Source organism: Heteronotia binoei, chromosome 13, assembly GCF_032191835.1.
Source record: "Heteronotia binoei isolate CCM8104 ecotype False Entrance Well chromosome 13, APGP_CSIRO_Hbin_v1, whole genome shotgun sequence".
NCBI lineage: Eukaryota > Metazoa > Chordata > Lepidosauria > Squamata > Gekkonidae > Heteronotia > Heteronotia binoei.
Window position 1 is genome coordinate 45733940 of NC_083235.1, and position 24459 is coordinate 45758398.

The following is a 24459-nucleotide window of genomic DNA, read 5'->3' on the forward strand; positions in this document are numbered from 1 at the left end:
TTGTTATTGCTGCCTTGCAGAGTGGGGAGAAGTGACCTTGAGGATCACTGATTTAATTATGACCCTGATGGACTATTACTAGTTCTTTCACATGCTGATATATATTGGGAGCCATCATACTAGCCAAATATGCAAGAGCTGAGGGAGCATCCTTTATATCTTTATGAGGAAGAACCATAAGAAAATAAAAAGGGTGTTGAATCAGGCCAATGGCCCATGCAATCCAACACTCTGCCATGCAGTGGCTAAAACCCAGCTGCCATCAGGAAGTCCACCAGCGGGGCCAGAACTCTAGAAGTCTGCCAACTGTTGCCTCCTAAGCACCAAGGATACCAGATGGAGATCTATATCTGCACACACCATAAGTCTCTTATTACACATAGTATGTTTGTGCATCACCACCGTGCTTGTGAACATTGAGTCCGTAAGATATGTCCCTTTGAAGACTGACTTTGAGCATCCATGTCTTTGTATTGGACAGCACTAAGACATCCTGCAGCCACCATGGTGCTGGGCAGTACCTGGATTCATAAATTTCCTTAACACAGATGTTTTGGCATTGGGGTATGGCTTGTGCTTTTGAATTTCCTGACTCCTATGTTCATCCTTGCAGTTGGCAATATATGCTGGACTGGATCTTAATTTATATCTGGTTAGAATTTGCAAAGTGTATTATTTCTGGGAACTAGAGGAGGCTTATAGTGAAGCAGATATCACAGTGGGCATAAGTGGATATTTATTATCAGGGCTGGAATACTGCACATTTTGAGGAAGGATGTATAAAACCTTGACTACTGAGTAAGAGATAATCTCTCAGGGTGAGGGTGAGACGTTCTGGGGAATACATCACTCTAAACCTGCCTCTTTTGGTGTCCTGATACCTTACATTGAAGCAAATGGGTGCTGCTAGGTATGGAATGCAATATTTAATGATTCTGGCAATTCTGTATTTCCTTATCTCTCTTTTGTCCTGTTCATATTTGCAGAGGTACTCAGTGATGAAGATAAGCTAAAGATGAGCAAGATAAAGAAGAAAGTGAGGCAAAAGGTATTTGCAGGAGAATAGAACTGTATATTTTGGATAATCTTTACTCATTTTGCCTTGATTTTATGTTTCCATGGTGTTCTCTATGGTCATAAGGAATAGAAATATTTGATCCACAATTCCATGCTACAGTACAAAACTCCACAGTTGATTGCTTGGTAAATCCAGGCAATGTGTATAAATGCATGGTAGCAGACTTCTGGAGCTATTACTGGTGTTCAGCTGTTGAAAGGAATTTCACAATTTAAGGTGTACAGGCAGTCCAAATGTCACGGATCTGCTTTTAGTAAGTGTTTTGAAAAATGATTTTGTAAAGATGAGGCAGTAGTCATTTTCCCCCCTCCCTTGTATATGTGAAGGAAGATTCCCTTACATATACAAGATCTCCTCACATATACATGAACATATTGTTCATGCTGTGGTCTTTTTCTAGGTGCAGAATAAGCAGAAGCAGGAAGTCAAGGTACCTACTAAGGCAAAGGAAACCAAGGCTAAGGAAGTCAAAAGAAAGCCCAAGGTGGGTCGTCATTGTAAGGGGCTACTTGAGAAAGCAGAAAGGTGGCCAGATTTTGCATAATCCCATATTAATCTTGACATACTTTTGTCCCCAGTTAAAGAAGGAGAAGAACAACAAGCCAGAGAAAAACAGCAAGCCAGAGAAGTCTAAGCCCGAAAAGCCAAAAGAGAAGGTGAAGCTGAAAGAAAAGATAAAGCCCAAGGAAAAAAAGGTTGCAGCACCAGTCAGGGTTCCTCGAAAAGTGGACAAGAATCTTCTAGCTCAGCGGCGTCAAGAAGAACGGCAGCGGCAGCAAATGATTCTGGAAGAGATGAAGAAGCCCGCTGAGGACATGTGTTTGGGGGATCATCAGGTGGGATGAACTGCTTGACCACAGTGATGATGTGATAACCAAGAGCTCAGTTTTGTTGGACATGTCTCAATATCTCCTTCAAGTTCTTAAATGTGATCTTATTTATTGATTGATTTTTATTTATATATCTATACCTTGCTTTTCTCCTCAGTGGGAACCCTAAGCGACTTGCAACATCATTCTCCCTGCATCCATCTTATCCATACAACAAACACTCTATGACGCAGGTTAGGCTGAGTGAGTGTAACTGGCCCAAGCTCATCCAGTATGATTCCATAGCAGACGAGATTTGATCGGGGTCTGCCAGATCCTAGTCCAGCACTGTAACTGCTGCACAATGGCTCATAAAATGTCATCTTAGAAGTTAGGACTAGGGGTGGGAAAGAAAAAAAAACATATTTGGCTTTTAAAGAATTCAGGTATATTGGACCTGAAAATATCAGTTATTTTCTGAAATATCCAAATACCAATATCAGTATGATATTGGCATTCAGGAAATATTCAGGAAATCCATATGTTTGGGTCTATTTGGATGGCCAGATCCAGGTTGGGAAACCCCTGGAGATTTGAGGGATGCAGCCCTGGGAAGTACAGGAACTTCAGTGGGGGTACAATGCATCCATTTTCTCCAGGGGAACTGGTCTCTGTGGTCTGGAATGAGCTGTCATTCCAGGGGATCACCTGGAGGCTGGCATCCCTATTATGCAAGCCATTTCAGCTATTATTTTTGCTCTCCCCCCCCCCCAAGTGGGTGTGAGTGAAACCAACTGGTGAAATTACTGCCAGCCAATTAAACCTTAACTGTGGTGTACAGGCTAACAGTGTTTAATAAAACTTTTAAGAGTCATGTAAATCTACTATACGCATTTTAAAGAGTAAAATTCTACAACATGGTCCATCCACAATCAGAACCCAGGTATAAGCTCATTTCATTGTGTCCAAAGACTTCCTCAGGAGTATTCCTGGAGTATTCCTATTTCTTCCAAGGTTATCATCCTCTTATTTCAGTTTCATTATTAATGCTTCCTGCAGTGTCTTTACTTTCTTCAAAACTTCTTATCCTGGAATTAAGCCATGGTGATTATAATAAGATCCAACACAAAGCTGAATGGAAGTGGAAAATTCTTAAATTTATAATGTTATCAAGAACTTACCTCTTAGCATCACTTCAGTGTTAATACCCTTAAAGGCAAGCCAGTCACTAAACTTGTTTTTAATCAGATGCAAAAGCCTTCTGGAATTTTGCTGGCAAAATGCTCTCTGTACTGTTTATAATAACAGCAAGCTGTTCTTTGTGATGGCAAAAGCCATTCTTCATTGACGGTCTTAATGCTCTCAATATCACTTATGTGTGTGATTCTGGAGCTAGCTAGTCCCAAACTCGTTTCTGGCCAAATTTAAAAGCCTTCTGAGTTTCGCTAGCAAAGCTCTCTACAAAAAGTTCTGAAAACAAACTCTACTTAAAGTATGCTATTTTAGATAACTCCATGCAGCTGTGTTTTGGATTTCTGTTACTTAATGGTATAAACCACAATATGACACTGATCAAAATTCTTATGGGCTGACACCCCATTAGTGATACTATTCAATTAGGCTTTAGGCATAAAAATTTAGAGATGAACTGGGTTCCAGGATAAGAAGTTTTGAAGAAAGCAGAGACACTGCAGGAAGCATTAATAATGAAATTGAAATAAAAGGCTGATAACCTTGGGGAAAATAGAAATACTCCAGGAATACTCCTGAGGAAGTCTTTGATGATGATGTTTCTATACAAATGCTAGAAGTGTCCGAGGTAAAATCAGGGAGTTGGAATGCTTAGTGGGGGGGGGGGGAGTGAAATACAGACATTGTGGGTATTTCAGAAACTTGGAATGAGGAAAATCAGTGGAACACGTGATTCCTGGATATAAATTGTATTGGAAGGATAGGGAGGGAAGAGTTGGAGGTGGAGTGGCTCTGTATGTCAGAGAAGGTATACAATGCAGTAAGATTGAGAAAGTCAGAGAATGAGATTCGCTTCTAGAAATGCTTTGGGTCGAAACATGGATCCAAAAGGAAGTTTAACTCTGGGAGTTTATCACCCACTGGATCAAAAAATAGTGGATGATCATAAAATGATTAAAGAATTTAAGATAGCGGATAGACATAAAAACTGTGTAATAATAGGTGATTTTAACTATCTGCATATTGATAGGGTCCGTATGTGTTCAGGTCAGGAGAAAGAGATTGAGTTTCTAGACACTCTCAATGACTGTGCAGATGGTCACGGAACCTACCAGGAGAGAGAACCTACCTGGACTTGGTCCTAAGTAATGCCCAAGATCTGGTGAGAGATGTAATAGTGATTGCACCACTTGGGAACAGTGACCATAATGTTATTGAGTTCACCATTCGTTAAATAGAGTTGCCCAAAAAGACCAATACAACCACTTTTAACTTTAAAAGGGATAACTTCTCTGAGATGAGGCATCTGAGGAGGAAACTGAAAGGAAAGGTAAATAGAGTCAAAACCCTTGGGGAAGCTTGGAGGCTATTTAAAACTACAGTCCTTGAAGGTAAGATAAAATATATACCGTAAGTCAGGAAAGGCACAAATAGGTATAGAAAAAGACCTGCATGGTTAACAAAGTAATGGAAGCTGTAAAAGGTAAGAAGGATTTCTTTAAGCGGTGGAAAGCTAGTCCAAGTGAGGTTAATAAAAGGGAACACAGGCTTTGGCAAATAAAATGCAAGTCTGTGATCAGGCAGGCAAAAAGGGACTATGAGGAGCATGTTGTAAAAAACAGACCAATAATAAAAATTTCTTCAAATACATTAGAAGCAGGAAACCAGCTAGGAAGGCAGTGGGGCCCTTGGATGACCAAGTTGATAAAAGGAATACTGAAGGACAATAGAGAAATGGCTGAGAAGCTGAATGCATTTTTTGCCTCCGTCTTCACTGTGGAAGATGAGAAGTGTTTGCCCACTCCAGAACTGCTGATTTTGGGAGGGGTGTTGAAAGACCTGAGTCAGATTGAGGTGACGAGAGAGGCGGTCCTACGACTGACAGACAATTTAAAAACTGATAAGTCAGCAGGCCCAGATGGCATACATCCAAGAGTTCTGAAAGAACTCAAAGGTGAAATTATGGATCTCCTGACAAAAATATGTAATCTTTCATTAAAATCTGCCTTCGTTCCTGAGGATTGGAAGATAGCTAATGTCACCCCCACTGCCACAGGAGGTGGTGGGGGCTACAAGCATAGACAGTTTCAAGAGGGGATTGGATAAACATGGATCAGAGGTCCATCAGTGGCTATTAACCACAGCGTATTGTTGGAACTCTCTGTCTGGGGCAAGTGATGCTCTGTATTCTTGGTGCTTGGGAGGGACAACAGTGTGAGGGCTTCTAGTGTTCTGGCCCCACTGCTGGACCTCCTGATGGCACCTGGGGTTTTTTGCCACTGTGTGACACAGGGTGTTGGACTGGATGGGCCATTGGACTTATCCAACATGGCTTCTCTTATGTTCTTATTAGGGTCAGGAAAATGTGGGAAAGCCTTGGTTTTTACAGGGAGAATGCAGTTCAGGTTGCTGAAGCCCCATTCATTGACGGCATGAAAGCTGTCTTCCATCTCTCACTGTAAATTATTTGGCACTCCTATGGCCAAAAATATGTGTCACATCAAATGCCGAAAGCAACACTTTTGCACTTAATTTTCTCCATCACAACTGGGACAGCATATCTGTATTTTGATGTCATGGTATAGTGTGTTGCCCTGCCCCCAGCCAGTGATGTGGGAAGGGGAGAAGTCCCTTGATAATTAGTCCTAAATAAATTTGTTGAATTTTCTGAATTTGCCCAGTTAAATCTTAGGGCTGTTAGCCACTGGTGACAGAAAATAAAACTGTTAGTCCCTGAGTATCAGTCAGTTGTATCTAAGGAGTCGCTTCTGCTAAGTGAGTAGTTTTTCTCTGTCCAAAGAAAACACCAGACTTTACAGAAGGGAATCCTTCAACTTGTCTGTTGCCTTTGACTCACTGTGGTGCTTTATTTTTATTTTTATTAATTCTCTCACTGAAATCCTGAGATGTGCTTCTTGGCAACATTGGAAAATGTGTTCTTATTTTCTAACTCATTCAGGGTCAATGTAGCACCAGCTTAGGTTGTTACAATCCCTTCCAAGTCAAATTACAGAATAGGCAAGACTAGCTATTTTGTTCTGCTAGGTCATATGCCTGTACCTTCTGTACTAATGTTTGCTTGTTCACCAATCTTTTCCAGCCTCTGCCAGAATTTTCACGCATCCCTGGGCTGATCTTGCCTAGCCATGCCTTCTCAGACTGCTTAGCCATTGTGGAGTTCCTACACAGTTATGGCAAGGTTCTTGGCTTTGATGTCTCCAAGGAAGTTCCCAGTCTGAGCACCTTGCAAGAGGGGCTCTTCAATGTAGGAGATAGTTTGGGTGAAGTGTTGGATCTCCTGGTTAAGCTGGTGAAAGCTGCACTCTACGACCCTGGCCTGCCTCCGTACTGTCAGGTAGGGCTATTTGTCATGTCCATGAGCAGCCATATAGCAGCACGTACCTTGCACGTGCATTTTTAACATACTGTTATTGAGCTGCTTAAATATCTAATGTATGAACACTGATCTTGGGCAGCCCAAATTCTGAGCAAAGAAGAGTTGAGTTCTCTAATCAGTATAGATGTGTATAATTATTCAAAAGATATAATTTGGGCTATGTTAAAGCAATGGGTAGATGTGAAACACTGAAGCTCTGTCCCTAAACACTGGAAAGTTTGTTCAGGTACCCTCTGGCTTCTGAGAAATCAATAGATCACAGTCTCAGGAAGCTGTGTTTTGTGCCTGGAGTGGGGATCAACCCTTGGGAGGGTGAAAGAAATATGACACAGACACACATATGCTGGGGAGAATTGACTGCCATTTTATTGATTGCAGGTTCTTCAAGTCTTGACACATCATAGGCTGGGGACCGTGGGTGCAGTTGACAGCCCAACTGCTGCCAGCACCTTCCCCATCCCACCCGTTGGGGTAGCAGAGAGCTGCTATTAGGGTGGGAAATGGTGGAAACCACTGTTCTTAACCATCCCCATCCTACTAGCGGCATGGCAAGTGTGTCAGCTCCAAGGCTGAATTCTGGGTAAAATTCCTCCCCAGTCCTGGTTGAGTTGAGTAGCCACGCAGAAAATAAACCTCTCGAGCATGGGGTGGGAGGATCTTTGCTGGGAGAGAATAAAGAGATTTCAAAGACAGAATTACATTTTGGGGTCCTAGATTATTAAAGAAAACATTGGGAACAACTGCCCTATCTACTTCTCAGGTTCAGAATAACATACATGCTCCCACTCTTCCATAATTATCATATGACATTGCCAAGAGATCCTAATATAGTCTGCCAGGCAGGAGTTCTAGCTGTTTCAGCATTATGCACCATTAGATGGTGAGCTACACTTGTTTTTTTTTTTTTTTAAGGCAAGAGTCATTTCAGAGGCAATTTGTCATTGCCTGCCTCTGTGTCATGACCTTGGTATTCCTCGAAGGTCACTCTTCTTAATACTAACCAAGGCTGACCCTGCTAGCTTCCAATCTCTGACAAGATAGGGCTAGCCTGAGCTATCCCAAGGTCAGGACAGCTTGGCTTGTGCTTACTGCTGACATTGAAGAACTGGGGCGATTGTGTGTGTGAAAGAGTTTTTGCTAAGTGCCCTTGGTTATGATTTTTTTTCTCTTACCAGTCACTGAAGATCCTTGGTGAAAAACTTTCTGATATAAGCCTGAACCGTGATACTGTGTCAGAGATCCTTCGTTGCTTTCTCATCGCTTATGGGGCAGATGAGGACCTGTGTGACAGTTTGCGCACTAAACCCTTCCAGGCATTGCCCCCAGACAGGAAGGCTTCTGTCCTTGCTTTCTTGGTTAATGAACTTAACAGCAGTGCCCTTATCATCAAGTAAGTGGTAGTAGACTGGGAAATTTTCTGAATTTTGTCTCAGGGACACATTTACATAACAGTCTGTTCTGTATTACAGACACATAGCTGTGTAGAGCACAAATCTCAAAATGCTATTAATATGCATAGAAGGGAAAAGTTACAAGGGAGCTATTTCAGTATCTTTAGGCCCATGTTTTGTGAAGACTGAGGGCATCCCATCAAGCATCATGTTTTCTGACTATGGTGGTTTACCTGGGAAACAGACAGGGGCTTCTTGTATTGTAACTATTTTGCAGAGTATTAGAGAATACACTGCCAGGATAGAAGTTTGTCCACCATGTTACTTCTGTATTTTCATCAGCATACAGCAACTCAGAATTTTACAGTAAAAAATGTGCTAAATTTCAGAGTTGATTGAAAGGGATTCCTATCTAGTCCTGTGATTAATAAAGCTCTTCTGTCATGTACATTCTGAATCCTTTATATCGCCCTCTTCACAGTGAAATCGACAAGACTCTGGAGAACATGTCCACCCATAGGAGAAACAAATGGATGATTGAGGGCAAGCTACGCAGGTAGGTACCAATGTGTTTAATTTTGGCCCAGTATAATGTAGGTGGCTTAAGAAAGTTCAGAAGTTTATTGTGTGAGGTGAATAAAACTTTTAGTTGAAGGTGAATGGACATATACTGGGCAGAGATTAGATTAGCACACTATTCCATGTGCTGTGGAATCTAGCTGTGGCCATATAATTATTAATCGCTTCATCTTCTCCTGTCTCATTTTCCAGAGGATGGGGGACAGGAATAAAACCCTTCCAGTTTTGGTCCCCTTGCTTTGTGGGTCCTCTAAAGGAATTCTTAGACACCAGTGGGGAAATTAGTGCCAGACTATGTGACCTTACCAGGGGCCCCTGTATTGTAACTCCTGTCCTAAGTGAACACCATAAGAGTTCTTGCTTTAAAGTGTAATGCTGCTTCCATACTAGGTTGAAGATTGCCCTAGCGAAAAAGACAGGACGGCCTGAGTCAGAAATCAGTGGCTTGGAGGAAGGCCGGTGGCGGCGAAGCTCACGACTCACAGAGGAGAACGAGGACATGGAAGCGGAAGAAGAGGAGAGGAGCAGAGTGTACAAGACCCGGAAAGATTATGAGGTGATTTCATGACTGGGACTGTGCCACTGAACCTCTACTTTATTAAAGAATAATAACTACTTTATTAAAGAATAAAGAACAAGTTTGGAGGGGCCCATGCTGGTCCTGAGGAACTAGAGAGACACAGAATAACTGAAAGGGATGTAACTTCCATTCGGACCAATGGATTGCTTCAATATGGTGCATACTTTGTGTAAAAGTAATCCTCACATGAGGATGTTCACATAATGGTAAATTTGTCAGAATGGCACATCTTTTTTTCTGTTCTTAAAGCCTGAAGTGAGTCTGTGTTCACTGGGAATCCGCATCCCTTCCTGTACAATATGAGAAAGGACTCTCAGTGTATATTGCTAGGCCACTGGCGGTTACATGTGTCATATGAGTTTACTTCTTACACCTTCCCAATTTATTCCCACATGTGTGTTGTTTCCAAAGCATGTTAGCCAAGATCAAGGAAGTAAGATGGAATCAAACCCTTACCTTCTTTGCTTGTCTCTTCAGAACGACATTCCAGTTTCCAGTGTGCCTGAGCTGGAAAGACAAATTGAAAAGCTTTCTAAGGTAAATGCTTGGAGTTGGAAGGTTGAATAAATGTGAACTGGAAGGTGGGAAGGAAGCTATGGTTTCTGCTAGGCTTCATAGGTGTTGGCAGTGATTGGTTCTAAGTCAGGGGTTGGCAGTAGGAAAGCTTTCGGTAGTGTGTTACTTCCTTCTTTTGTCACAAGAGCCTCCTCTGCTGATGATCTTTAACATCTCTGGTGCTCTTGTTGCAGCGCCAGATGTTCTTCCGCAAAAAGCTGCTGCACGCCTCACAATTGTTGCGGGCTTCATCACTTGGGCAGGATCGATACCGACGGCGGTACTGGGTTCTGCCCCATCTGAGTGGGATCTTTGTAGAAGGCTGTGAAGTCTCAACAGGTATGATGGGGCTACAGTGTGCCTTTGTTTTTGTTCCTTAAAAATGCCCAGGGAAGGCCTTACAAAAACCCTTCTCTTAGTTTGATGATGAAAAGTAAATCCATCTTGTGCCTCCGAGGCAGGACTGCTCCTTCTTGCTTAGAAGTTGTGCTATAGCGCAGGGGTGGCCAACGGTAGCTCTCCAGATGTTTTTTGCCTACAACTCCCATCATTCCCAGCCACTGGCCATGCTGGCTGGGGCTGATGGGAGTTGTAGGTAAAAACATCTGGAGAGCTACCGTTGGCCACCCCTGTGCTATAGCTGATAGGATAGATAGGTCAAGAACAAATGTGATAAGTCCAAAGAAGAGCCATGGGGCAATCTGGGATTTCAGGCAAAAGAGTATAGAGTAAAATTAGGCAGTGTCTCTTTTTAACCTTCGGACTGTATTATGCCTTCTAAATTGAGCTATTGTTTTTGTCTGATTATGTTAAGGAATGGAGAGGAGCCATGACTGAGTAGCTTTGTGGGTGGGGGGAGGTATTCCGATGGCAGGAGGCTATTCCAGAAGGTGGTATGTTAGTAAACTGTCCTTAATGCAGCAGCCTTCCCAAGGCTTCTGTGCAACTCGGAAGGAACACTGGAGTAACTGGGCTTTGCAAATTCTGCCCTGTAATTTGCATCCCGCTACTGAATGATGCCTCAGCTCACCTACTTCATATTTTATAAAAATATGTTTAAGCATCACATGCTGATAAAATATTTGATTTTCCTTGCTCTTCAGTAGCTCCAGTCACTCCAGTAGCTCCGGCCAAGAACATACTGGAGAAGGAGGAAGAGGCTTCAAAGGAGGAGGACCACGAGTCATCAGCAGTCAAGAAGGAGACAACGGAGACACCAGTCACGGATCACATAAACTGCACAACTTCATGGTCATGGAGCCGGCCATGGAGGGACAATGTGGGGTCACTGCAGTCAGAGGCACTCCATCCCAAGTTGGATGAGTCCACACCTGGGCCTATCAATGGATATTTGGAGGACTCCATGTCACTGGGCCAGTCACAGCATGACCTCAGTCAGTCAGCCTTCCTGTCCTGGCTCAGCCAGACACAGCAGGCATCCTCACTTTTCAACAGCTCTGTGCTCACCCCCGACAGCAGCCCTGGTAAAGGCGACCCAGTCACTTCAGAGGAACTGCCAGACTCTGCTGCAGAGGATGAAAGTGCCACAGAAACCCAGATTGCCTGGTTCAATTTTCTGCCCAGGGCACCCTGCAGTGACTCTCCACTTACTACCTCCATTGACCACCCCTCTCCAAAAGCTGCTCCTCAGCTGTGTAAGCCTCCTACCAGGGACCAGCCAAAGGCCTCAGCCCGGCAGGTGAGCACCATCTCTCCCCACTAGCTTTCTACCATTGACCTGAGCTGGAGCAGTGGGTAAAAGAGGGAAACTCCCATGGGGTCGGGGTTAGGCACGAGGAACTAGGTTTGTTCTGTTCTGGGTTAAAGGCCTTGTTCTGTCTGCAACGGGAGACTTAGCATTCTGAGGAAATTTCCTTATATATGGGCACTTTCTATATAACAGTTGTAGTTTGTACCTGAATGACCTTTCTTGGGGCTTAGGATGGGGACTCTGCTTCTAATGCAGACTGCATCTCTGATCTCTTCAAGGTAGCTGTTGGACTTGCCACTCTCGTTGTCTCTATGAACTGCCTTTCATAGAGTTTGGGAATATCTGATACCAGAAGGAGAACACCTTCCATACTATTAACAAAGAAATTAAAGAAGACAGACTTTTTATTTGGAAGGGTTTCTTAACTATGAAAGAAATTCAGCAGTAGATTGAGCTTCCTAGAAAAATGGTGGTAGGACCTTTAAGAAAAATGCTGAAGAGGTATCTTTGAGAGCTAGTTTAGGTATATGATACCTTCTTTAGAAAAGTAGCTCAGTGTAAATGACCTATGGAATACTTTGCCAATCTCTTAGCCGTAGGGGATCTAGTCTTTCTAATATGTAATCCACCCTGAGCTCACTTTGGGGAGGGATGAATAAAAATCCAAAAAACAAACAAACTATCCATCTTTGCTGGTGTTGGTCTCTAGCAATAATTATCATTTTGGAAAGATATTGACCATTTTTCATTTGAGGCCTACCCGCCCCGCCCCCCCCCAACCCAGCACAAGACCCTTGTGACTAGCTTTTGCTTAGTTTGGTGCCTCCTTGTTTTTCTCCTCCCCTACAGCTGAATGGCTTCTCCTCAGCCAGCTCAACATTGCCACTACTGGCCTCCTCGCCTCTTCATTCTGGCTCTAGGAGTCACAGTACTTACTCTAGAGCCAGGGACATCCCCAGTAAGGCCCAGGAACCTCTGGGGCAGCCCAGACGACGGGGGCGTCCCCCCACTAAACTCTTCAAGCAAATTGAGCAGAAATACTTGACACAGCTGACAGCACAGCCTATACCCACAGGTAAGACCAACCAGCATACTTGCCATGACATAATTTGTACCTGGGAGTGCAGTGGGCAAAATATTGGATATGGTTTGAAAAAAACCCATTAAGAAGTCAATTGACTGTGTGTGTGTTCTTGCAACTTGTTACGATAGTAAGCCATCTTGATTCTGAGGAAAGAAGGTAGCACATAAATACTTTATCAATATGTATATTTCAACTCCAGCATTCCCAAAATGCATCCCCACACTGTCTCTAGTTGCTAAGGCTTCAACTTTGATGCAGTCCTGGGAAATGTCAACTTCACAGAACAAGTTCCTAGTCCTCACGCTGGCAAATGAGAGCACATTGTTTTCTATACCAGGGCATCCTTGTGTTCTCATTTGCCAGCATGAAGACTAGGAACTTGTTCTGTAAAGTTTACACTTCCCAGGATTCTGCATCAGATTTGATATTCCATATGACACAATTGTGGCCCTTCCATTTCTAGACCAGACATGCATTAAAGCTGATATGCATCTTCTTGTGTATATGCTGGTTTGTCCCAAGCCCCCAAAAGGTTAGCAAAAATACTGTGCAGGAGTAGAAGTGCTTCATCAGTGGTAAAAGGCTCTATGTTAACTTGCTTCTTCTTCTGTTCCAGAGATGCAGAGTGGCTGGTGGTGGCTGCAGGATCCGGAGGAGCTGGAGGCTGTAATTCAAGCACTGCATCTGCGAGGGATCCGTGAAAAAGCCCTGCATAAGCACCTCACCAAGCACAAAGAATACCTACGGGAGGTGTGTGCCCGAGCTGCCAACGGTAAGCCTGTGGGCTGGAGGGACATAGTCAGCCCCAGTGTCTGTGCCACTACATTCCTGTTCTTCTTGATTGAATCTCTCCTTGGCTTCCCATCTAGATCCCATCTTCCAGACTCACCCTGAGGGTGCTGGCCACCCTATCTCTCAGGAAGCCTTAGCCCAGTGGTCAATGGCTGAGCGAGCCTTTGAGATGGACCTTTCTGTGCTTCAGTGGGTGGAGGAACTGGAGCAGCGGGTACTGATGGCTGACCTACAGATCCGTGTACGTATTGCAACAATGTCGAGATTTTGAACCCCTTTGCGACCCCTGTACATTCTTACAGGTTTATGTTGTTTGTGCCGTTTTGGAGGTGGCTGATGGTCTCAAGACCAGCTGTAATTACTGAGGCCCTGCATGAAGGTATCATCTTTTCATTGGTTTGAAAATCAAGGGTTATATTACTGAGAATAATTCAGGTCATCTAGAAATATTGCTGTGAACCATAGAGGGATTATTTTACTTTTGTTCTGTCTCCTGTGGTCTTCCCTGATGTCAGTTTGAGACAGTGTGCTCTGTAGGGCAGGGAATAGTTTATCTGTTTATGAAACTTTAATACAATGCGATATAGGTTCCTGAAGGGTGTGTGTGAATGCTTTAAATCTGAATTGTTTTGCTTTTGTTTGGCTTCCGTAAGTTTGGCTGTCCTTGTGTGGGCACTACCTGAAAAGCAGATCCAAGTTGCAATGGCTGGTTGTGGGTGGCCATTAAAGGTGCAGACTTTAAAATGATTTTGAAGGTTTCCAGAGTGTGTTGTAAGCTAGCCTCTTCCTGACACCAGTGTCACAGATTTCCCTCCCCCCCCCCCCCCTTTGCTTCTTCAACAGGGCTGGACAAGCCCAGATCCTGACTCTCTTCGAAATGACTTGCGGTACTGTGAGCACAAGCTAGAGTCTTTGGAAGATATAATCGTAAAAAATCGGCGTGAGGGACCAGCCCTGCAGCGTGAATCCACCCACCCCCTAGACTTAGCAGTTCTTCGGCTGGCAGACATGGAGCGGAACCTGGAGCGGAGATATCTCAAAGAGCCCCTCTGGCCCCCACATGAGGTGGTGGTAGAAAAAGCTTTGCTGAGTAACCCCAGTACCTTGGAGCTGGGAACCACAGAGATGTGAGTGAGAGTCCTTTACTGTTAGCTGAATTCGTCTTGGTTTTGAGAGTTGCTTGGTCTCTTAGTTTTGAGAATCAGCATTGTATTCCTGTCTTCTTGAGGTGGGGGTGGGTTTTTTGTCTGTCTAGAGATAAGAATTCTTTTAACTTCTATGGCCAGCCTGAAGTGATAATGTGAGGAAGAAGTGCTGCAGTGCCAAAATCTGGGGAACATTAATACTGACTGGAAAATGGGGCTTAGAGAAAAATGTCAGGAATTTCTGTGTCATCATGAATCTCTTTGTCATTTATGTCTCTGATGCGTCTTTCAGTTGTAAATTATGCAAATTAGAATGACAGCGGTAAGCTGCAGTACTGCAGTCCAAGCTCTGCTCATGACCTGAGTTTGATCCCAGCAGAAGCTGGGTTCAGGTAGCCAGCTCAAGGTTGACTCAGCCTTCCATTCTTCCAAGGTCGGTAAAATGAGCACCCAGCTTGCTGCGGGTAAAGTGTAGATGACTGGGGAAGGCAATGGCAAACTACTCCCTAACAAAAAGTCTGCCAAGAAAACATTATGTGATGTCACCCCATGATTCGATAACGACCTGGTGCTTGCATAGGGGACTACCTTTAGACTAAATATTAATATTTAACATGTTTTATTTACTTATATTAAACATATACACTGCTTGTAACTACACACAAAGGACTGAGGGAAAAGTCATTAGGCACCATTTAAGAACCAGGTCAATGGCCCAAACAGAACAAGTGTTGCCAAATATCAGGAGCAGAGTCCAAAGAGCAGAGGCAAAAAAGGCTCTTTAGAATAATGCCTTATAGTCTGCAGACTCTGAACGACATCTGGATGGTTATTCTGTAACAAAGAGAGGCAAAGTTTAAACAAAGGTGCCATGGCTCTCCCAGAAGGAAAATATGCTCAGTGAGAAATGCTGTAATGATCTAAGTTGGTGGGCAGGTCTGTGCAGGGAGAAGTGGACCTTCAGGTTTGTGGGCTTGGGTATCTTAAATTGTTCTTGAGAACAAATAAACAACCAAGGTAGCTTTTGTAACATTGATACTGTGTGTGCATACTGTCTACTGTGTGCCGCCTGAGTTGAAGCTTCCAAACAATCTTCCAGGGCAGCCTAACATAGAATGTTGCTGGAGTCCTACCTGGAAGTTACAGAAGCATGGATCAGTGTGGCTAGACTCACTAAGTCAAGAAGAAAACTAAAGTTTCCAAATAGAGACAGATAGCAAAAGGCACTCCAAGCAACTCGTACAATCTGCTTTTCAAAGTCCACAATCACCCCTAAATTCTTTACTTGATCAGATTAGGGTCAGTTTTGACTTCATGCAGATTCAGAAGTTTCAGCAGAACGTTTTCTTTCCCAATCAACATTGCTTCCATCTTGTCTGAATTCAGGTTTGGCTTGTTCACCTTAGAATCATAGAGTTGGAATGGACCTCCAGGATCATCTAGTCCAGTCTCCTGCACAATGCAGGAACTTCACAAATACCTCCCCTACACACATACATCCCCAGTGACAAGATGGCAAAACCCTCCAAACTGGGGTCAGTCAGCATTTTTTCTTCAAGCATCCCTTGCCAAGCTGGCCCAGAGAAAAACTGCTGACTGACCCCAGAGTGGCAATCAGCTTTTCTCTGGGATGTAAGAAAGGGCCACAAGCACTGAGACAACCTTTCCTGCATTTGCCTTTTTAGTCACCACATCACAATGCTGACTCGTGTTCAGTGTACAGTCCACTAAGATCCCTAGATCCATTTTGCACATACTACTGCCAAGATGACGCTCCCCCACCCTATAATTATGCATTGGATTTTACCTACCTGAACGCAGAGCTTTACATTTATCCCCATTAAAATTAATTTTATTTGTTTTAGCCCAGTTTTCCAGCCTATCAAGATCATTTTGTATCCTGTCTCTGTTTTCTACTGTATTTGTGACCCCTTCCAATTTAATATCATCTGCAAATTTAATAAGCATTCCCTCTAGAGAGCCAGTTTGGTGTAGTGGTTAAATGTGCAGACCCTTATCTGGGAGAACCACGTTTGACTCCCCACTCCTCCACTAGCAGCTGCTGGAATGGCCTTGGGTCAGCCATAGCTCTCACAGAGCTGTCCTTTAAAGGTGTCTGTTGTGGGGAAAGAAGATAAATGAGATTGTAAGCCACTCTGAGATTCAGAGTGGAGGGTGGGTCATAGTCTTCTGTTTCTTCATCCAAATCATTTATAAAGATATTGAGCAAAACACGTCCCAGGACAGATCCTTGAGGCACTCCGTTTGTCACTACTCTTCAAGAGGATGAGGAACCATTTACAAGCACTCTTTGAGTGTGATCTGTCAACCAGTTACAGATCCACCTAACAGTAACAGGATTCAAACCACATTTTACCGACTTGTCAACAAGATTAGTATGTGGGACCTTAAGGCCTTATTGAAATCAAGATAAACTGTGTCTACAGCATTTGCCTGATCCAGCAAGGTAGTAACTTTAAAAAAAAGAAGAAGAAGAAGAAAGGAGGTCAGTCTGACATGACTTGGTCTTGAGAAACCCATGCTGGTTCTTTGTAATCACAGTTGTCCTTTCTTAATGTTCCAGGACTGACGGATGGATGATTTGTTCTAAAACTTTTCCAGATAGTCATCAAGCTGGCGAGTCAGTTGTTACCTGGATCCTCCTTTTTCCCCTTTTGAAGATGTAGAGCAGGGATGGCCAACGGTAGCTCTGCGGATGTTTTTTGCCTACAACTCCCATCAGCCCCAGCCATTGGCCATGCTGGCTGGGGCTGACGGGAGTTGTAAGCAAAAAAACATCTGGAGAGCTACCGTTGGCCACCCCTGATGTAGAGGATTCATCACAGGCAGGCTCAGAACTGAGAATGTTAAGATCTCTTGAGAGCCAGTTTGGTGAAGTGGTTTAAGTGTGTGGACTCTTATCTGGGAGAACCGGGTTTGATTCCCCACTCCTCCACTTGCACCTGCTGGAATGGCCTTGGGTCAGCCATAGCTCTGGCAGAGGTTGTCCTTGAAAGGGCAGCTGCTGTGAGAGCCCTCTCCAGCCCCACCCACCTCACAGGGTATCTGTTGTGGGGGAGGAAGATAAAGAAAATTGTGAGCCGCTCTGAGACTCTGAAATTCTGAGTGGAGGGTTGGATATTAATCCAGTATCATCTTCTGAGATTCAGGTGGTATACCCAAAGTCTCCCAGCTGCTAATTTGTTTTGCTAAGCAAGCCTGATTTCTCCCCTACACACTCCAAAATCTGAGAGTTTTGTTTCCCCCCCCCCCCCCTTCTTCTGCAGTGCATATGAAATCACGCCCCGGATGCGGACGTGGCGCCAGACACTGGAGCGATGCCATAGTGCGGCCCAAGTGTCCCTCTGCATTTATCAGCTAGAACGTTCTGTTGCTTGGGAGAAATCAGTTGTCAAAGCGGTAAGGAAAGAACTGTGGGTTAGGGTTGTTTCAGGGCTGGAAATATAAACATGTGTAAATGAGTAAATGCAAATGGTTAACCCATGAAACTCCTGGCTCCAGGCTTGTGTCCATGCGTGTATTAAGTCTGTGCCGGGAGAACTATGGAAAGGTTACAGCATTCCAAGATTTGGGTGGGATGAATCCAGCTGTGAAGGAGGTACTTCTTGGGACTTCTGATACTGCAGTAAGGGAGAGGGGAGTCCTCTTAGCTTTGGCCTTGAATACCTTTTGAATAGGGTTTTGACTGGCTTGGGACTGGTCCTCACTGTTGCCTGTTTTCCTTGTATTCAGACTTGCCTGGTGTGCCGGAAAGGGGATGATGATGAGAACCTGTTGTTATGTGACAGCTGTGATCGTGGCTGCCACCTCTACTGCCACCGACCCAAGATGACTGAGGTGCCAGCTGGTGACTGGTTCTGCTCCCTCTGCATTGCTCAGGTGCTGGCTCAACAGAGACTTGAATCTGACTCAGCCCCATTTCCCTGGACTGTTTCTTGACCCAGCAGGATTTCCTTTAACTTACAGCCCGTTCTGTGTATGGGGGAAGGGGGGGGTGGCGGTGGATGCATGTTCTGTGTGTATTCCAAGATTTGGTTATCCCTCACAGACAACATTGGGCTTTTGGCACTCTGCCTTAGGAAGATCCCTTTCTTGGAGTAAGTCCAGGTATTAATAAAAATACCCCTCCACTCACACACACACACACACACCATCTTTCTTATTGCAGATGCAAGGAGAATACCAGGATGACTATGGCTGTCTCCGGCGGGGCAAGAAACGGAAACCTTATAGCTCTGGTGCATTTTTGGGGAATGAAGAGCTCAACCCTCGCCCCCGAGCAGCAACATCCCAGCAACGGAGTAACCTGGCCAGTGTGCCACCCCGATATTCAGGCGAAGCCCTCTCTCCCTCCAAAAGAAGAAGAGTGTCTACAAGAGGCCAGTGTGCTGACCTCACCTTCTGCGAGTAGGTCTTCCCTTGAAGCTGGGATCATAAGAGCCATTATGGAGAATTGGGGGTGGGTGGGGGTGGGCAGGGAGACGTTATGAAGAATTGGGGGGTTGGAGAGTGTGACTGGTTGGAGGATTAGAACCTGTTGCTTCCAGTTGTTCATCCCTAGTTGGCTTTGCCCTGCAAAGTCCTTGAGTGCTGCTGCTTGGAAGAGCCTTTCACTCTTGTACTAACCACCGCTTGAATTCCATGGTCCCCTTACTATATTCTGGCCCTGTTTTGTCAGGATCATCCTAATGGAGATGGAGTCACATGAGCATTCCTGGCCCTTCTTGGAACCTGTCAACCCCCGGTTGGTGCCTGGGTACCGCAAAATTATCAAGAATCCTATGGACTTTGCCACCATGAGGGCACGGTTGCTACGGGGCGGGTGAGTACAGGGAATGAGGCAGTTGGGAGCTGGGCCCAGCTCGAAGGCATTTAGAAAGCCAAACATTGTAAACATAAGATTAAATTCAGTAGCTGACTTTTCAGTACCCCATGTTAAATGGTGCAATGGACAGAATTAATGAGTGGCAAGGCCCAACATTAAGGCACTTAAAGATTGTAATGCTTTCCCAAGAACTGCTGGGATATGATGAGCACAAAACCATTTGCAATAACTGCATTTTCAATTGCAAACAGTTTGAAGGTTCTTTAAAAAGGACCCCTCATCTGGGCATACTGCTGGGAGTCATGTTTTCCAGTTCCCAGATTCTTAATTAGGGGCTTAACCTTCCTTATTCCCCCACCCATGTACTCAGATAAAGAAAAGTAGAGGACAGGTAGGATGGGTGGACACTGTGCAAACTGGCTCAGTTCTTTTAATTTGGACCTTGCATATTGGAGTATGCAGCTAAATGTGCTTCCTTCATGATGATGATGGAAAGGGCCACAAACAAACACTTCCTGTATTTGCCTGTCCTTGCTGTTGGTCATGAGCAGACCTAGCCTGGTACCAAATTTCTTGTATTCACCCATTTCCTAGTTATGAGTACAAATATCAATGATAGTTTGTGAGAGAGAGAGAGAGAGAAGTGTGGGGAGGCTGGTGGGCTGTCTTAGTCTAGCTGTGGGAGGAGGCCAGATGCATCTTGTAGAATGCCACACTTCTGTAGAAAGTTGTTCCAGATTCCATTGTAGTTGAAATGTAGAGCCTTCTAGGCAGCATGGGAATGTGAGGATTAGGGATAGACCTTTAGAGGTGGGAGATGCATAGCAAGGAGAGGTAGGCAGAAAGGGCAAAATCCAGGCCAGCCACCACTGCAGTCCTCCCTGGTTAGTGCTAGGCTTCTGATTGCTGCTTTGCTTCCCCAGGTACACAAGCTGCGAGGAGTTTGCTGCTGATGCTGCCCTGGTGTTTGACAACTGCCGGACCTTTAATGAGGATGAGTCGGAGGTGGGCAAGGCAGGGCTGGCCATGCGCCAGTTTTTTGAGAGCCGGTGGGAGGAGTTTTATCAGGGAAAACATGAGACAAACCCATGAAGTGAGCAGAATGGAGAGAGGTGAGAGGAGTCCATGGGGAAGCCCTTCCCTTTTTACCCTGCGCTGCACACTGTCTCTTCTGGAGTTCATCCTGCTATCTGCTGATTCCTTGTTTTCCCGCTCACAATGTCTGGACTTGGATTGGCATTTAACAGTGGGGCAGCTTTCTCCACTGCCTGGATCCTCGGAAGCCCTCTCTTCTCCCCCCCACCCCCCCACTCTTCGCTCCAAGCAACACGAACTCTCTGTGTAAGCCAAAAAAAAAAAGAGAGAAAAAAATCATTTTTTTCAAATGGAAAAACCACCACCCACAACCCCACCTAAACTGGGGCTATTTAATAATAGCAATAGTTCTTAGTGAATGTGTAAGAACACTTTTTTCTGTGCAGTGTCAGTACCATGCATTAATGGCCAGTAACATGGACGTTAAGTTTTCCTCCTTTTTAGAGTCGCGTTGAAACGTGTAAAAGCAGATCACTCCTGCCTCTGGGAATGACAACCTTGATGACACTGAAACATGCTGCTTCTCTTCCCCCACCCACCTTAGACCCCAACTCTGTCTCTCCCAGTTCTTGCTTTCTTTCTTACCAACAACTACCATAGTTGTGACTAATTCCTTTCTCTGGACCTCTTTCTGAAGCCAAGGGTCTGGTTTGGAGCTGCAGCATATTGAGGGAGAGGGGAAGAGTGGGGCCAGGGAGCTGTGCTTTGCTGGGTGCAAGGTGAGCGTTCTCTTGAGGGTTTTGTTGTATTGTGAGGCATCCCTTCAAGCCACATGTTCATTGTTTATCCGGGACCTAGGACTTCCTCTGAGCAGTGATCTCCTAGCTTCAGCTCTTCTCCTGTATGTGGGGTCTTTACGTTCCTTGCCTCAGTTAATCCGGATCAGTATCCCTATTTGCGTGTGCATGCTCAGACTTGGCTTATTCCAGATTTTGTTTCTAAGGGAGTTGAACAAAATGGGAATAATCCAGAGCAAATGTCCAGCAAAGCAAGGATATCGACCAGATCATATTTTTGGTAGGCAAACCAAGCAGAGTTAATCTGGAAGAGCCTTCCCACTACCCCCCACTCACCCACTTTGCATGGCATACTTCCAACAGGGGAAGCTCATGTATTGATTGCTGTGCCCAGAGCAAGCTTCATGCTGCAAGTTCATCTTCCCTCTCTCTGTGGGTAGCATGCTGTACTTTGTCACTAGGCTACAAAAGACCGCTCCTGAACTTGCAAGAGTGGGGGTGAGTGGCTCATGCATTTGGGAGGGAAGGACTGTATTTTGGGATTGCCCTGTCAGCTCCTCAGGAATTGTGGAAATTGTGTCATGGGATCCTGGCCTTATTGAATGCTTCTCCCCCCCACCCCGCCCCACCCTGGTGTTGTTCCTCAGGGATGGCTACTGTCTACGAAGATTGATCTGAAGTTTTGTGTGTGTGGGTGTGGTGGGAAATTCTTGTTTTCTGCCTGGAACATGACTCCCAGTCTAATGTACATGTTTCCTCCCTGAGAAGGATGTCAGATTTAACCCCCCTATGAAGGAAAAATGCAGTCCTTCCATTCTCAAATGACTCACCCAGTATCCAGTTTGATAAAAGACATGATATTAAGGGAAAGTGTAACTGCTTCTCCTCCTCTTGCCTGGTCATGAGTTAACCCTGTGTGGTCTGAAGTACTGCCAACTTCAGTTATCGTGACAGGGATTTCAGTCTAAGTGCAACTTTGGATACTGAACACAAGAGAAGACAGAAGTGCTTTCTGTATAGCAGTGTAGTTTGTGCAGACAAGATGTGCGAGTTCCCACTTAGTGAGTTTATACAGGAAGAATAAAAAGATGAAGTTGGAGTTCTTCATGCTGATCCTGTTACCATTGAGTGATGTCCACCGTTGCCCTTGGTCCGAAGATCTGGAGCTTCTATTAGGTCTTTCCTTTACTTTTGTCTACATTTTCTATGTATTTACTAATGGCCTGTTCACACACACACACACCCATATGCCCCGCATACTTCAGCCCTTCTTCCAGTCTCTCATCAAACCTCCCTAAGTTTTCAGGGGGACAGCATAATCTTTTATCAATACTGACTTTCATCTGAGCTAGATATCTGCCATGCTTGTGGCAGAGCCACAGAAAGCAGTGTTTGTTGCTGCCTGAGAGCCTTACACCCAGTCACTCTTCAGATGGGGTGTTTGATTCCAGCAAGTATGAGGAATGATTGAACAGTGCGAGCTATATCCTGGAAACTTGCACAAGCTCCACACGGCTGAATGAGAGCCGTGTGTGACATCAGTCACAGCCAACCTGACTTTATGCAGGAGATTTTCTGAGGGATTGTGGCCACATTAACCAAGAAACATTCAATGAGAAAGTGAGCTCGACAGGATGTTCTTCCAACTCATTTGTGCTTGGATGCCAGGCACCTGGCCAGGCAAGAATCCCTGTGACTGAATCCAGATCACCTCCTGTTGTGTTATATCTTCCTGCCCTGTTGTCAAAACGTGGGAGATCAAAGCAAAACCTTTTTTCTAAAAAAGAAAAAAATCTGGTTGTCTTGATAGCAGCTCATTTACCCCCTCCAAAAATTGTCAGTAAAGTAGCTATTAACAAACTTAAGAGGAACTTGCTATTTTATAGCTCCTAATTCAGCATCTCTCCAAAAGTCACCTCCTTGTGGAACATGGGAGTCATCTGTGGTGTTCTGTATTCTGAGTAATAACATGATCTCAGCATGCCTCTCACTCTGTTGCTGAGCAGTGGTTTCTAGGGAGACTGCTGTCTGGGGAAGCAGATTCCCCTGACCTGTACAGCACACCGACATTGTGAGCTTAGAGATGCCTTGGGTCATATTCCATCCAGCTGTCTGCTGTCTTAAAATGGGGTGCTGCGGTTGGTTCTTCTTTCCCAGCATCTGCTTCAGGATGCTGGTCCAGTACTCCCCATTCTGGGAGAACCCCTTGGTTCTTTCACTTCCCCTAACTTTTGAGTGGATCAGAGGAGTGGAAAGCCACACCCTGAAACCTTAACTCCCTTGCTGCTTTTCATATCCAGCCTAGCTCCTCAAACCATTGTAATTACGGGTATCACTTAGGGGCAGATAAACGGCTGGCAGGGTTTCATCAGGAGATGGCTTTCCTCCCCCAGATCCAGCTGTGCTACACCTGGGTGAAATTTGTGTGTGTGCGCGTTTGTCTGTGTCCCAACCCGCGTCGACCAATCCAATTGCAAGAGCACTGATGTAAGTAAAATGTAACCACAGGTGATGTAGCCTGGAGACTGAAACTCCCTTTCTGTGCTTCCTCCACCCCAGTCTCACTTCTCCCTCCCCCCATTGTTTTCAACAAAACGTAGCCTTTTTTTCTATCGGATAACCTCAAACTTTATTTTATTTTAAATTTTGGGATTTTTTTTTTTTTGCTTTTAAATAAAGAGGTAGATTTGAAGTCTATTTGAAACTGACTTTATATTATGCATAAATATTTATATTTTATCTAAACTTGTGCTGTAACAAACTTCTTTTGGGTGTTTGTTTTTTTAAGTGATTTCTTTCTGCTGTGTTTGGGATTTTTCCCTCCTCTTCAGTCATGGGAAAGCTGTAGTTTTGCAAGTATTGTTTGTTGGGTTTGGGGACATTTTTGGAGGGGAGGGGTTGCTATAAAAATTTTTGCATTTTTAGATGCAAGCCCTTGTACCATAAAACAGTGAATCCAGGTTTGCCCTAATCTTTGTCTTCATTAGGAAATACTCTTATGATCTTATCAGTTTATAAACTTGTTGGGTTTTTTTTTTTAAAGTTACATGGATTTTTTTGAAATGGAGTTTAAAAAATTACAACTAGATTTGACCTTATTCAGCTGCTGGCTTTTCCCTCCCCTCTTGGTTTATCAGAAAGGAACCAACCAGCCCACTCACCATCCTTTAAGATGCTCCAAACAACAGGAAGGGGGGATGGGGTGGGGGAATCAGACTTTTTATATGAATAACCAAATGTGTTTGTTTTAGTGAATTTTTGATAATGTACAGTTTTTTGTGAATTTAAATTGATTTCTTTCTATATTTTTAGGACCAACCTCATTTTTAATAAGGTTTAAAAGGAAGGGGGGGAAAGTCTAGAATTCCTGTTTTGTTTCCTTGTGATGTTTCCACAAGTACAGATGTTCGAGTGCTTGTCAAGTTTCAAAGAATAAACAAAAAAAACTACCCATGTTTGATAGAGAAGA

At 44.3% G+C, this 24459-nt stretch overlaps 1 protein-coding gene across 1 annotated transcript in view; it reads left to right on the top strand.

Annotated features, from left to right (window-relative positions):
• The window catches only part of BAZ2A (bromodomain adjacent to zinc finger domain 2A), a 49632-nt gene extending 25175 nt beyond the window's left edge, over positions 1-24457 (top strand). The window contains exons 11-29 of the mRNA XM_060253352.1: positions 987-1048; positions 1479-1562; positions 1657-1914; positions 6179-6433; positions 7651-7865; positions 8348-8422; positions 8836-9001; positions 9503-9562; positions 9775-9919; positions 10702-11279; positions 12141-12366; positions 12992-13147; positions 13245-13408; positions 14011-14294; positions 17600-17732; positions 18066-18212; positions 18502-18740; positions 19012-19155; positions 20082-24457. Of these exons, the coding sequence (XP_060109335.1) occupies positions 987-1048; positions 1479-1562; positions 1657-1914; positions 6179-6433; positions 7651-7865; positions 8348-8422; positions 8836-9001; positions 9503-9562; positions 9775-9919; positions 10702-11279; positions 12141-12366; positions 12992-13147; positions 13245-13408; positions 14011-14294; positions 17600-17732; positions 18066-18212; positions 18502-18740; positions 19012-19155; positions 20082-20250 (3560 nt within the window). The 3' untranslated portion in view covers positions 20251-24457. The remainder of the gene's footprint in view (positions 1-986; positions 1049-1478; positions 1563-1656; positions 1915-6178; positions 6434-7650; positions 7866-8347; positions 8423-8835; positions 9002-9502; positions 9563-9774; positions 9920-10701; positions 11280-12140; positions 12367-12991; positions 13148-13244; positions 13409-14010; positions 14295-17599; positions 17733-18065; positions 18213-18501; positions 18741-19011; positions 19156-20081) is intronic.
• The last annotated feature ends 2 nt before the right edge of the window (positions 24458-24459 follow it).